The following is a 15,543-nucleotide window of genomic DNA, read 5'->3' on the forward strand; positions in this document are numbered from 1 at the left end:
CTGTTTTGTTGTGGTTTGTCAGCTAAGTTGTTAAGCTACAGTAGTGAGATGCACTGAAGTTCGCTGTCTCTCAGCTTGCTGCACTGACCACTGACCACAAAGAAGAACCACCCCCTCATTTGAATATAGGGATAGAAAATAGAGCCCAAGATAAAAATGTTATAAAATGAAACACAATAATTAAACGAACAATAAAAAAATACATGAAGATAATTAAATTTTAAAATGAATAAAACTGATCAATAAAATAAACTCCCCTTTAATTCTCCTGTGGTCTTAGAGCGCTCAAGAGGAGCGCGGCAGATGTCACAGTTGGACAGCGGGGAGGTTTCCCATCAGACTGTCAGTTCCCAAAACCACACACAAACAAAAAAATACAAATCTAATATGTCACAGTAACTTTACATTGACTTGCATTGTGAAACATTATGGAGAAACCAACAGCAGCAGCACTGTGCACAACAGATTTATTTTACCTTCCTAATAATCTCAGTCAAAATCAATGACAAAATACTCAGAGATTCCCATTAAGATTTTCAATCATTCGTCTGTGAAAGTTAAATACATCTATTTTGATTTTTTTGTAGCTCAAATAAAATTAAATCAGTTGCTTTAGAGGTACTTTGATTTTATGTTTAGCTTGGACGTTGGAAATGAAAGCTGAGCCTCTCCACTGACAGGTGAGATTCAACATAAGAACAGGTCTAATTGTCTGGTCTCTGAGGCCGTATATAAGGGAGCTCAGGCATTTAGGAAGGACAATACCACAAACATAAAGGACAATCTGCATGTTCGCAGATTGCACCCTGTCTAGATTATTTGAGATAACTATGAGCAAAGAGTTGTGTATCGTGGAGGACAGCGTGAGGCCCAGCTGCAGCAGATGCAGCAGCAGAGTCCTTCGCGCCTTGTTGGCTGAAGCTTTGTCTGTGGAGGCCGAGCGAGCTGCTACAATGATACCAATATAGGAGAAAATAACGGTTATACCACCTAATACAAACAGAAAATAGGTGAAAGCTCTGTTAAAAATAAGAGAAGCCGGATCAACAAACACATTGTCTTTACCACAGAAATCTTGCATCTGGACTGGGCTTACATTGTGTAAAAACATTCTTAAAGCTAGAATCATCTGCATAATGTCTTTTAGTGAACTGAAACACCAGATGATACAAATAACCACTCCTGTGTTTTTTGTGGTGATTAACACACTGTGCTTGAATGGAAAGCACACAGCTATGTATCTCTCTAGACACATAACCACCAGTGTGATAACAGAAACGCTATGTGTCAGATTGTTGAGAACAGTCAAGCCCACACATACAGAATACAGCATCGTTACTCTAGAGGTAGACAGTAAAAGCATTGATTGACTATGTGCCAGCTGGACGGTGTCTGAAAACAGAAGGTTAAACAGTAGAATATAACGAGAGGTCTCTCGAAACACCTCTTTACTCCTCAACGTATACAGCATTGTCATATTGATGAAAAGAAACACACAGCATGGCAAAGTCGTCACAGTGGTAATAAACACCACTCCTAGGATTCCCTGACGCTGTACATCTAAGGTGGTATTTAACTGAGTGTGATTAGTGGAGGACATTTTTACCAAATCAAACATTAATTTCAATTAGAACAAAAACATAAATAAAAATATTTGTTGTACACAAAAAAGCATTTCATAGTTATAGTCTAGATTGTAATGAAGTTCATGTCTTTAAAACAAACAGTAGACCTTCGCAAACTCTTACCCGTGAGAGTCTAACTAATTTGTCTTTCTGTAACATATATTTATCTGATCAGAGACAAATTATCTTAGACTGATGTGTGATATCTAATTGGCTGATGGAGTTGGAACACCTGCCCCTTTTGTCTTTATGTCCTGCATACCAATTTGTAAACTATCATGTTTTGTAATGGTCTTGGCCTGTTGTTAGATTAAATAATAAAAAAAAGTGATCAAGTTTATATAAATACTGTAAAACATACTGCTGTTAGATTAGCATGCTTTGTCCTGAGTTTTTAGAGGAACATATATTTAAGGCCAGACTTATTGAAGAGATTTAACCCCACCTGTGTTCTTTGTTCCTTGTCGTGTTTGTCTAGTCTGTGCGTGTCACCAGTTGTGAGCACTTGCCCTGCGCTCCTTTGTGCTGCCTGGTCTTTTGGACTTTGAATTTCATTAAACTACCTAATTCATCTCGACCTGGGTCTGCTGCCTCTGCCTCACCACCAAATCATGACGGTCAGACTCCTAACGGGGCAAAGCATTTAACAGAAGAGTAAGTTCTTCCATTACAATAGGCGTCAGCAGCGCTTTTTCTACCTTTACGTAATTAAGGCAATTTTACACTAGACTGGATTTAACCTGTTCAATCCCAGTCCGCCACAGCCAGATTCATTTTCCATTAGCAGATCTCGTGTGGCTCTGTCTGGCTGATCTCAGATTCTTGTACTTCTGGGGTAGTACTAGCTGCACCGAGCCAGTTACGACACCGAATAGATTTGATCGTCAGCTGACCACATTTGTTGACTGGATTGTGATCCCTGAGATGAAAACGCCAAACAACGTTATAGCTCATCTGTGGACCGCGGACATGCCATCTGCTGTCAGAGAACTGCTCAGTACGAGGGAGCAATTGTGAGTTAATCAGGAGTAGCGCCAGGAACACATGCAGTAAGCGTTGCAGTGGAATGATCGAGATTTGACAGTACCGCTAGCAACTCATAGCTTCATCTTCATCTCGCTGAAATTATGTGTCTGCAGTCAGCTTTCTGACAGAGCTGCAGTTTTGCCCTGACAATGTGAAAGACCAGAACCACGTAATACTAGCTTTTGAGGTGAATTTTACTTTTCCTTTAGATTAAAAAAATAATAAAGTTTAGACTTGGCTATTGGTTTACTTTTTTTTTACCCCTCCAGGGGGTCTTTTGTGGGCTCTAGTGTCCCTTATATGATAGTGGGCTGACAGGAAACGGGGAAGGAGAGGGGGGAAGACATGCGGCAAATGTCGTCGGGTCCAGGAGTCGAACCCGTGACAGCCGCGTCGAGGACTCAAGGCCTCCAAATACGGGTCGCGCTAACCGCTGCGCCACCACGGCACGCCCCTGGTTTACATTTTTTGACTTCATTATCTAAACCCAAAAGGTTGAACATTTAAAACAATAAAATGCCAGAATGTAATATTTTTATGTATAACAAAATAATCAGCTGGTCTGAGTCCTTATTATCTTTGAGTCAGCAATAAATTTAAAAGACAAAATTTAATATCTGCGTTTATTTGAGTCCATCGGAACCAGAACCTCGAAGTCCTTCGTTGCTGAGTGTTGCTGCATCACGCTCACATCTTGCCCACAATAGAAAGGAACAGAGCATATAATGGAAAAGCTCACTACCTGAGGTAAAACCAAACCGCACATAAACCGATTAGTGCGCGACTTGCCAGTTGAAAAGGGCCTTTAGTGTATTTCAGGTACAATATTGTGCGGTGCTACAGGAGACTAACACTGTGATAACTTACAAAATCAAACTGCTTACTTATAAATTTCTTCTCTAGTGTCCCTTAGTTTAGTCAAGTTCCAACTTCCACTAGAATCCTGGTAAATATAAAAATAAATAAAACAGTTATAAGGAGGTTTCTTGATATTTAAAGACTTATAGTGTGGTACAATGAGTATGCAATTTATGAAAGGTAAATCTAATGAATAAACTCACTTCTACAATTTTTTACAGTGTTTTTCTTTATTTCATTGTTTTCTGCTCAAACAGGTTTTTACTTTCACCTCATATTAATGTTTTTAATACACTGCAGTTTTCCCTGACATTTCTTTCTAGAATTTTGACTTGGTTATTGTATACATTTATTTTACTCTCAGATTGAGATGAATCAATCCGACAGTAGAATGACAACCTGATAGAAAATTATCCTTATGCCAGTTTTAGCTCTGTACAAAACACCATAATTCAAATTCCTGTCTGGACATAACAAATTGTATTTATTTTGTAGCCATTACATTGCAGTAGTAGTCATAAAATAAATAATTTAACCAGGGTTTTCTCTTTAAAATTGTGGTGATTAAAATGTACAAGTAAAAAAATAAACCTTCAGAAGGAAATCGCATCCGTCAGTTTACATGTATTCTGATTTTATGTTTAGCTTGGACGTTGGAAATGAAAGCTGAGCCTCTCCACTGACAGGTGAGATTCAACATAAGAACAGGTCTAATTGTCTGGTCTCTGAGGCCGTATATAAGGGAGCTCAGGCATTTAGGAAGGACAATACTAAAAACATAAAGGACAGTCTGCATGTTCACAGATTGCACCCTGTCTAGATTATTTGAGATAACTATGAGCAATGAGTTGTGTATCGTGGAGGACAGCGTGAGGCCCAGCTGCAGCAGATGCAGCAGCAGAGTCCTTCGCGCCTTGTTGGCTGAAGCTTTGTCTGTGGAGGCCGAGCGAGCTGCTACAATGATACCAATATAGGAGAAAATAACGGTTATACCACCTAATACAAACAGAAAATAGGTGAAAGCTCTGTTAAAAATAAGAGAAGCTGGATCAACAAACACATTGTCTTTACCACAGAAATCTTGCATCTGGACTGGGCCTACATTGTGTAAAAACATTCTTAAAGCTAGAATCATCTGCATAATGTCTTTTAGTGAACTGAAACACCAGATGATACAAATAACCACTCCTGTGTTTTTCGTGGTGATTAACACACTGTGTCTGAATGGAAAGCACACAGCTATGTATCTCTCTAGACACATAACCACCAGTGTGATAACAGAAACGCTGAGTGTGAGGCTGTTAAATGAAACTAAAACCACACATACAGAATACAGCATCGTTACTCTAGAGGTAGACAGTAAAAGCATTGATTGACTATGTGCCAGCTGGACGGTGTCTGAAAACAGAAGGTTAAACAGTAGAATATAACGAGAGGTCTCTCAAAACACCTCTTTACTCCTCAACGTATACAGCATTGTCACATTGATGAAAAGAAACACACAGCATGGCAAAGTCGTCACAGTGGAAAAAAACACCACTCCTAGGATTCCCTGACGCTGCAGATTAAAAGTTGAGTTCAACTGAGTTTGATTAGTGGAGGACATTTCCAGCAGATTAAACCCACATAGATCTTAAACAGAATATAAACTTAGAGAAATTAATTATTGTACCAAAATACGTATACCATGGTTATAATCTATATTGTTGTAGAGTTCACATATTTAAGCTAACTAATATACCTGCTATTCACACTCATTGACCTTGAGATGGTCTGTGTTACGGCTACTCTTGGATTTTAACAAAAATCAAAAATCAAAAGGTGCCAGAGTCTAAAAGTTACTTTTAATGGTTTCGATAACCTCATCAGAATAATGCTTCTGGTTGTCAGTAGCAGTTTGACGCAGAGCAAAATTAGCGATGCTTGGGGATGATATAGAGCCAAAGAGGTGAACTTTCATCCTGTAAACCTCCAGAGGTTTGTTAATGTTCCCTTCTGGCCACCACAGAAACCTCAGGACATCTCTGTCTTTTTCATCCACATAGACCTGATAAAACATTGCCTCAATGTCTGCCATTACTGCGATTGGTTCTTGGCGAAACCTTAGCAGTACCCCAATAAGGGTGTTTGTTAAATCAGGCCCTTGGAGGAGCTCCTTGTTCAGAGAGGTTCCTTGATATGAGGATGTACAGTCAAACACCACCCTCAGTTTGTGCTTTCGTTTATGGTAGACACCATGATGTGGAATGTACCAGACATGTCCATCCTCCCTGCAAAGCTGCTCAAATGGAACCTTTTCTGCATAGCCCCTTTTCAAAATGTCCTCCATAAATGATGTGTATTCTTCTGCATACATCCTATCCTTCTTAAACCTTTTCATAAGGTGCTGTGTGCGGTCCTTAACCATTTTATAGTTATCAGGCATAACTTTGTCTTTATTTCTGAAAGGAAGTGGTAGGTGATAGTGTCCATCTTTAATATACAATGAGTCAGAAGCAATCTCCATAAAACACTTATCCTCAACAGACATCTCAATTTTCTCCTCATATAAGTTCTCAGAGAAATCCTGGTTATATTGTCTGATGAGCAGATCCTTCAATTCAGTAACAGAAATTCTGTTACTTGACACTGCAATAGGCCCAGCATATTCTGCGGTACTATCAACACCAAGTGGTCCAGTTACCACCCATCCAAGTACAGTTTCCACTGCGTATGGTCCATTATCATGACTATTTATTATTTTCCATGGTTTTTAAAACTTTTCATTTTGCCTTGACAATAGAACATGAGAGCTAATTTCATATTCTACCCTGAGCTCCTCCCGGTGGTCCAACTGCCATTTGCAGAAATGCACCACTCCCAGTAAGAAACAACCAATCACAGCCAGGATGAATGTTTTACCAGTGTCAATCATGCTTATGTATGAGCTGCTCACAATATCCACCTGTCTAAGCAGGCGGTCAGCAGCATATGAGCACCTGAGGGGACTGTAACCTAACCTTTCATTTTCACTCTAAATTGATAATACATACGCTCAACTCACTAATATACTAGAACATGTTGCCTGGATCCTGTTTTACTTATAAATGAAGAACACGTCGACAATCATGAGTATTCTCCTCATGAGACAATTACAAAACAGTATCTTCAGTCAGAGCTTCTTCATAACTGCTTTAATACAGACGTTCCTGTATTCCTGTGATCCTTCTTGCCCACAGCCATGAGCATGTACAACTCCAAGAAACTTTGTTGATACGAGTTACAACATTTAACAACATTCCCAACATTGGACCCAAAGTATTATTAAAATGACTTTAAATCTTGCTTCCTTTAACAAGCATATGACACACCTAATGTCAAAAAATGCTTTGTTTAAAAAGGTGTTTTCTAAATTAAATCAAAAACATTTTTAAGACTATATATAAGCTTTCAATGCAGTGATGAGTTAATTGAGCTTTAGATTTATGAATCTCACACCATAATGCATATAATAAAATGATTTTATAAATTTGTTTTTAAGCCTTAAGCAGTCTGACAATGCCAAAAATGTATGTATTAATGACAGCAAAATTTTACTCCTTCCAGTGTTACATACGGTATTACTACAGTACAAAATTACAGAGGAACACGTAAAGCAGTGCATGATACATTTGACTATTAGAATATACTTCAAATATTACAAAAACATGTTTGTCTAAATAATCTTTTTTTCTTTAAAAATTGATGTTGAACACACTAAATAACATTCACATTAAGTAACTAGAACTTTGATTTTTTTCTCGGTTTGCACAGCAGGTTTTAAAGCCGAGCCTCTCCACTGGCAGCTAAGATTCAACATGAGGATGGGTCTGATAGTCTGGTCTCTGAGCCCATAGATGAGGGAACTCAGACATTTGGGAAGAACAATTATACAAATATAAAGAAAGACCTGGATACGCACAGCTTCAACTCTCCCTAGATTCTTTGAGATGGCTATAATCAATGAGTTGTATATTGTTGAGGACATTGTCAGGCCCATTTGCAGCAGATGCAACAGCAGGGTCCTTCGAGCCTTGCTGGCTGATGCTTTGTCAGTGGAGGCAGAGTGAGCCGCTACAATGATGCCAGTGTAGGAGAAAGTGACAGTTACACCTCCGAGCACAAACAGAAAATAAGTGAAAGCTCTGTCATAGAGAGCAGACACCGGATCGAGAAACACACTCTCTTTTCCACAAAAATCCATCATCTGTTCGTGCTGCAGGTCTTGGAACGAAAACTTTAACATTAAACTTAATTGTGCAATGACATGCAATGAACTGACGCACCAAATAACACAGATAACCACTCCTGTGCTTCTGATAGTGATGATGGCACTGTGTCTCAAAGGATAGCATACAGCTATGTACCTTTCCAAACACATAATCACCAGTGTAACAATAGAGGCAGAGAGCGTTAAGCTGCTGAATGCTGTTAGGGCAGCACAGACAGGATAGAGCAATGTCAATCTAAAAGAAGACAGCAGAAACATTGACTGACTTTGTGCCAGCTGGACAGTGTCTGCAAAGAGAAGGTTAAACAGCAGAATATATCGAGACGTCTCCCGAAACACCTGTTTGCTTCTCAAAGTGTATAACATGGTCATGTTGATGAAGAGAAACACGGCGCACTGCAATGTTGTCATAATGGAAGCTGTCAGTATCCCCAGAAGTCCCTCACGCTGCAGACTTACAGTGGTATTTAACTGAGTTTGATTAGTAAAAAACATGGCAAGCAAACACTAAAAATATGGGACTGTCAAACACACAAATAACACAGTGAGATACTCATAAATACACTTCATTATTAGAACAGATGGCTAAAAAGACGTCCTAAATTTCTTTCCATCAATATGCCTCCTTTACATGCACATAGTGCCAGATCTGATAGTTGAACCTTCCATTCTATACTATTTATCTGATGAGTGCAGACACACCCCTTGTGTCTCACTACTTTTACCTTCGTCATGTAGTACGAAGTTGTGATGTAAATGTCATTGAAAATAGAAAACAATCATTCATCCATTGAAAACAAATAAGCACGACTGTTAGATCTTTTTCTTCAAGCAAAATGAGTTTAAGTGTGGTTTAATTTCAGCTTTTAATCTTATACTTAAAGGTAAAGGTAAATCTTTATATAGTCTTTGCACTCTTTAGTTCTGCTTTTGGTTGTTTTGTCACTCCTAAATGATTCAGTCTTGAACAAAAATACAAAACAATTTTTTAACCAATGGTATTAATAAAGTTTTATATATATATACAGTATATATATATATATACTGTATATATATAAGTGTAAAGGGCTGAGAGGAGGCCAACTTTCTACAGAGTCAATCACTATAGACCTCCAAGCTTCATGTGGCCTTCAGATTAGCTCAAAAACTGTGTGCATAGAGCTTCATTGTCGAGGCGGCTTATCAGAGCTGTGGCCGGAAGGTTGTCGGTGCCTGTCGCAGTGCCAACCCTCGGACCCGTTGGTGGACACCTTCCATGAGGGATGCTGTCAGGCTGAGGAAGAAGTCCTATCGGGCCTTTTTGGCCTGTGGGACTCCGGAAGAAGCTGATGGGTACCAGCGGGCGAAGCGGCATGCGGCTCAGGTGGTTACTGAGGCAAAAACTCGGGCATGAGAGGACAATGTTTATTTACACACACCCACACACACAGAGGGCCTTTATCTGCCTCGGTTTCTAATTTAGCTTCACTAGGAATGATCAATTAAATTTCGGACAAAAATGTAAGTAAATGACTTGTGCAACACTTTTTTAACAGGTTCAGAGGATCCCAAAGCACTTCACACAACATTTACCCATTCACACACTGATGGTGACAAGCTACTGGATAGTAGCCATAGCTGCCCTGGGTCACACTGACACTCACTGGCATCACAGGGCCCTCTGACCACAACCTGCAGGGAAGGGTGGTAAAGTGTCTTTGCTCCCCTTAACATGTCAAGGACACAAAGACAGAGGCAGACAGAGTGGTCAGTAACCCACTGAGGGATGAACTCCCACCACATCGCCACCATCATCCCTCTAAAAAGATTTTTTTAATGTACATTACTTTTTTTCACTTCGATCCTTTTGTGTTTCAGTGTGAAGTGTGTGACCATGCATTGCATTTACCTTTCAGTAAAATCAGTTGCCTGTTGTGCTTTAATTTACTAATTTATCCCTTTCTTTTGAGTTACTTTGTAGCAAAAGAAAGTCACAACCAAAAGTTGGATTTCTTTTAGACTTTATTTGTTAGAAGTGTGATTTGTGTTGATTTTGTCCTTGGTATGATGTAACTGAGGTCTAATGAGCTCCATGCATTTAGCTCAATCCTCATGATGGCTTATTTAGGTACATTAAATATTCATACCTACTCATTTATTTTTTTCAGTATAGACCTGATTGCATCATAAAAATGTATAACAGTCACTATGTGTCTATGTACATAGTTTGAAAAGTTAAATGGTATTTTTAATGAACAATGAACTTGTTAGTTATATGTCTCTATGCTAACAGGTTTACTTGAACCACATACTGTAGGTCTGGACATTTGTCTGAACATAAACCACCAAAACACTTTTGAGCCATGGAAGTGTCTCAAGCAGGACATTTTTGAAACATGTAGGACAATGTACTCATGTGCTGCAGATTTGTATCTACTGGTTGTTTTAGTGACACTTACAGTATTTCATACTACTTTAAACATCAAAGATATGAATTTTGTATATACAACATATTACAGATTCTGCTGTTATGGTTATAGGTTCAGAATCAATCAATCAATCAATCAAATTTTATTTGTATAGCACATTTCAGCAGCAAGGCATTTCAAAGTGCTTTACATCATATCAAACACAGAAACACAAAGTCATCAAGTGGGGGGTTCTTGCTCTTGCATCCATAGAAGGTTTACCGGTTACACTCCTACTGTGTTATATGGAACGAAATACCTAATACCTATTGGTATTTTTATACCCACTCACACTCACAATCACTCAGTTTAAAACGATGTAAACAGCCTTTCAACGGGCTTCCGGCACGAGGCCCCGTACACCTCTTTCATGGAATTTCGAGCAGGGACTCCGTCGTCCCTCACGGATTTTTGTGCAATTGCAACGTAGACAGAAGACAGTGATGTGCGTGACAGTACTTATTCTGATGATGATTGTGACAGCTTTAAATTTGCTATAGTTATAGACCAACTGTACTTCTGATTTCAGTTTTTGTTTCTGTAATATTTTACAGTAACTTTATAGTTTGAATTAATATGTAAAAATGTTACTTTTGGGGTGCTGCAGTGGCACAGGGCCAAAGCACAATCCATGTGCGGAGGGCCTATTGCTCAATGGCCATCACGAGTTTGAGTCCTGGTCTGATTCTTGCCACCTGTCTCACCCCTCCCTCATTACCCATTTTCCTGTCTGACCACTCTCAAATAAAGGCCACTAGAGCCAATAAAACCTAAAAAAAAAAAAAGAGAAAAAAAGTTACTTGTGGTGAAGTTTTGAAACAATGGGTTTGAGTTTTGCTACTTTGGTGTAATTAGAGACAATATTGAATTTAAGAAAAAAAAAAGTCTAATTAGACATCTCACAACCCACTGCAGTAGCTCCTCAGAGATCGTGACTCTCCCATGGAAAAACTCTGGTTTGTTGCTGTTTTTTCCACTGGATTCTCTGGAAGCAAAGAGAGAATCCTGCATAAAAGCCCATGTGGCTCATTAAGACACATTAAATATTTAAGCTATTGATTCCCTTGTGTCCTTTCTAAGTATCACCAAAGATATCAGCTTTTTTTGCTTAATTAATCCTAATGGAAATGATGTAATGTGTATCTCTAAACACAATTATGGAAGTTTATGATGTTCAAATTACCTCATAGAAAATCTTACAATGAAATGTTTGTTTAAAAGTTTACAAAGTTTTGTTACGACCTCAAAAAAATAACTCCACAGTGTTTCAGACTCAGGGCCAACAAAGCAAGCGGTATAAAATCAGCAGTTACTGTGAACCATTATTAAATCAGAAGTATTCAGGTTTGTGTTCATCTGTAATGAGCTGCTGTTCCTCATGACTTTGGAAAGACTATAAATCAATTCCCATACTTTCTAAGTCCATCATTCTGCAATGAAAAAATATTAACTGGGAAACATTATTTATATATTAAAAGTATTATTTACCCAGTTATTTTTAAGGGTTTCATAGTGCAGTTTTAATTTATTGCCAAGAAAAGTTAAAAATAAAAATAAAGAAAAAAAACAAAACAATTTAAGTTTCAAGTTAATCTTTGGATCATTTAGCAAGATAGTAATAGAGAAAACTTCATTACCAAGCACCACAGTAAGATATTTTGTGGTTGGTCTTGAAGTTTTATTAGCCCTCTGGAAGGATTTCAGCCGACTGCTTGGCTACATGAAGCTCAAATTTCTAAAGGTTTTTCTGTAGGTCTGAGGTTTGCCTGTCCATGATCTTGTCTTTGGCCACTTATTTATGTTTTGGATCACTCTTATGCAGGAGGACCCATAAATGACTCATCGTCAATGTTGTGGACAACAGAGGGTTTTGCAATAAATTATCAATGTACACTTTGTAGTTTAGTTGTCTAATCCTCTACTCCGAAAGGAAAAACATCCCAATGCATGTTTACATCACTGTGGTTGAGTTCAGATCAGACCGGGATTCATGTCATAGTCAAAATTTGGTAGTTCAGCTCGGTACCACAGAGCTCAATTTTTGTCCCATCTGGCTGCAGCGCTATCATCCGAGCCATCTGAGTCATTTAGTCGTAGACCGGGCTGTAGAATTGTTTTCTGTAGTAGATGTCTGCAAGGTTTTAGTTTATTACAGTGTAGTGTGTCACTAGTGGTGATACTGCCCTATGCATTTCTTTTAAGTGAGCATACGTAAGTAGGGAATAACATTTCTTCCACACACTGTAGGACAATTGCCTATCCTCCTAGAATTGGACCTCCCCTGGAGGTTCTCACCAGACTGTGCAATGGATGTAAAAAAATAACATACCCAAAGCAAGCAGACTCAACAGGCCTCATTCAGCATGGGAAAAGTTGCAGTTTATGACAGAGTTAAGGAAATAAGAACAAGTGTGGTTTGTTTAGAAGAGAAATACTCTTCTCTCTAAAAATAACATGGCAGCAAACCTATGTTTGATAAGTTGTTTTTGAATAAACCAACATATTTTTGGAACAAGGCCCTTTAGAGATGATAGCAGATATGTTTGGCTCTGGAGGATAGCATTCCATGTTTGGAATAAACCAAGAGGGTCAGAGCGTTAGCAGCATGTACACAACCATGATTGACAGCATTAAGACACTCCTTGTATCTCTGTTTCTGATCGAGTGTGGTATTTCTGCAGTTATCACTCTGAGCTCTTCTGCCTTCTTCTGGTGCTCAATTTTTTTCATAGATTGTCTCACTAGTACCTCTGAACGTCTAATGGACATTTCTTACTATTTTACACACAAACAAAACAATTTTACCTTATTTTGTTTTTCTTTTGTTTCCAAGGGTTACCTGTGATTTTTTTTTTCCATGTATTAGAAAAATTTGGGATCTAATGGGTTACGAGAGATGTGGTTAAATGATGCTGCAAACCTATTAACTTGCCTTAAAACTGAGTAGGGATGATTACTTCATACTGATTCTACCTTCAATCAGGCTGCGTTTCAGCTTGTTTTATTTTAGATCTATCCAAAGACAGATTATTGAAACATTAAAATATTCCTTCCTGTAATATTTTCAAAAGCAAAAAAAAGTCAGAGGCTCTACTAAACTTTTTGTTATTGTGGAAATATTGTTTGATTAAATGTTCCTGCAGCGTGACAGAAAAACCCCATGTGAGGCCAGGCCTCCTGAGAAGTCATTAAGCCGTATTAAAAATTCAGGCCATTAATGACTGTAAATATTGACACAATAAATTATTCCCATTGGTGTTTAATATTTCTAATGATGTGTGGATGAAAGGCACTTCTATGTGGAAAAACTATAGGAAACTGACAAAAATAAGTTACTCAATACAGTATTGACTAAATACTTTTTAAACAACTGCATTTTGTCAAATAGTTTATTTTATTTTTTGAGGAAAAATGTATGTGGCTCAGCATAAGTTCTTTTAAGTAATCATATGATATTCGGTTCTGCGTGTCTAAGTAATTTTTGGCTTTGTTTGAGAGTGTGGAATAAATCAGCTGGCTTTATGTTTGATCATGAAACCATGTTACTTGTGTGGATTGTTTTCAAAAGAAATGTTCACATGTTGAGATAATATTTTCATTCCTATAAAACAAAGTGACAGATGAAATAAATCACTTTATTTCATTAGCTACCTCAACCCTCAGGAAACATGTTTTTAAGAAACTTTCTACCCCACCGCCATCATGTTTCCAACTTCCTCTAACAGATTCCAGTGGAACTAAAATTTAAAATGAAATATTAACCAAAAGATCTAAACTTATGTCTAGTCTGAGGAAAAATAACACCCCACAACACTATTGGTCATCTTACTCCCTTGTACTGAAATAATCATCTGCGAGTCTCTGACACTGGCCTGACAAAAGTTTGCCTCACTTCTCCCTTTCAGCCGTGAGACATCTTGGTTGTTTCTTGCATGTTCAGCCTATTTCAGTTCACCCCACAACATGTCAATGAAATCACAAACTGGACTGGTTCTTGACTGAGCCCACAACATTCCACTTCCTGATTCTCAGCCAATGCTTGTTGGATTTCCTGGTATGTTATGGATTACTGCCATGTTCCAGGGTGCAGTTCTGGTTCAGCCCAAATCTTTTACCGACGGTCCCACATTTTCCACAGTCACACTCTGATAAATGTTAGTGGACACAACAATGGTGAGGGGCTAGACCATGTTGCAGCAAAACGTGTCACTTCGTCCATGTTTTACATTTTGTATAAGTTTCTCTTGAAAGCTGTCTTTGGTTTATCCCAAACATTTCTTCTATTCTAGTGCTTAATTTATTCGACTTACACTCCTCTGTCCAGACATTATTTCCAAAGTCCTGGTTCTCTGGCAAACTCCTCTCCTTTATGTTTTTTTAGAGATCAAAGGCCTTACATGGAGTCTTTTTCTGATAGTACCAACATACGCTTTCATTTCAACAGTAGCAAGAACCCACCTCAGATGTGACTATGACAATTTCAGACTTTGGGGACATTTTAGAATAAATTAGAAAAGAAATGTCCTTTACGAGCCCCCGCAGTGGGGAATTTCAGGTGCATCAGCAGCAAAGTGACAGGTGGTTGATGCATGTAGGTTCACAAAGGGACAAAAATATAGCATGTGCAAAAAAATTAAAAATAGCATACTGTACGGTTCAAAGGAGTGTGTAACTAAGAACGCATTTTTTAAAATGTCAAATTTGTGCATATTATCCATAAAAAAAACAACTGTTTACAATAAATGAGAAAGAAAGTGTGCGAACAACAGAGATGTGGAAATCACAGCACAAATCTTAATTTGAAATTAGTTTACTGGGAGCAGTGATGGTTTTAGAGTTTAGCAGCTGTTAACTCGCCCTTCTGTTCAATACTCAATTCAAGGATAACATGATCAATTATTTACACCCATTAGGGGAGTTGTAGCATGTTGTCTACTTAATATGGCTCAGTGGAACGTCCTTGATCTTATGTATGAACAGATGTGATAGATGCTGATCGTTATTTTGTATGAAAATATTTCTCTTTAGCAAATTAAAAAACGCATGGCACCATGTGTATTTAAAAAAAAAGAAATAATTAAACAAATGAAAAGATGTTTCAAAGCAACGGGAGATCTGTTGCATCTCCTTATAATTTCAATATAAGTTTTGCTTCCCAGTGTCATTTTCCAATTATGGAAAGGAGGCATGTGCAGAGTTTCCATAATGCCCAAAAAGTCTAAGGTAAAAAAAGGTTTCCACAAACCCCAATCTTTCCTTCTTCATACTATACTTGAGCACCAGTGCCTTAATGCAAACACTGATGCTTTCCTAAAATTGTCTTAATGTTATAGCTTCG

At 38.1% G+C, this 15,543-nt stretch overlaps 3 protein-coding genes across 3 annotated transcripts; all 3 read right to left on the minus strand.

Annotated features, from left to right (window-relative positions):
* Window positions 1–578: 578 nt before the first annotated feature.
* On the minus strand, window positions 579–2,791 carry LOC116728489 (odorant receptor 131-2-like). The gene has a single exon (XM_032576641.1). The coding sequence runs from the start codon at window positions 1,616–1,618 to the stop codon at window positions 599–601; it is 1,020 nt and encodes a 339-aa protein (XP_032432532.1). The 5' UTR covers window positions 1,619–2,791; the 3' UTR covers window positions 579–598.
* Window positions 2,792–3,762: 971 nt separating this feature from the next.
* On the minus strand, window positions 3,763–5,259 carry LOC116728492 (odorant receptor 131-2-like). The gene has a single exon (XM_032576644.1). The coding sequence runs from the start codon at window positions 4,876–4,878 to the stop codon at window positions 4,123–4,125; it is 756 nt and encodes a 251-aa protein (XP_032432535.1). The 5' UTR covers window positions 4,879–5,259; the 3' UTR covers window positions 3,763–4,122.
* A 1,674-nt stretch (window positions 5,260–6,933) lies between these two features.
* On the minus strand, window positions 6,934–8,327 carry LOC116728490 (odorant receptor 131-2-like). The gene has a single exon (XM_032576642.1). It carries the CDS (start codon window positions 8,251–8,253, stop codon window positions 7,261–7,263), a length of 993 nt encoding a protein of 330 aa, XP_032432533.1. The 5' UTR covers window positions 8,254–8,327; the 3' UTR covers window positions 6,934–7,260.
* Window positions 8,328–15,543: the final 7,216 nt, after the last annotated feature.

Source organism: Xiphophorus hellerii, chromosome 11 (genome assembly GCF_003331165.1).
Source record: "Xiphophorus hellerii strain 12219 chromosome 11, Xiphophorus_hellerii-4.1, whole genome shotgun sequence".
In the NCBI taxonomy this organism is placed as follows: Eukaryota; Metazoa; Chordata; class Actinopteri; order Cyprinodontiformes; family Poeciliidae; genus Xiphophorus; species Xiphophorus hellerii.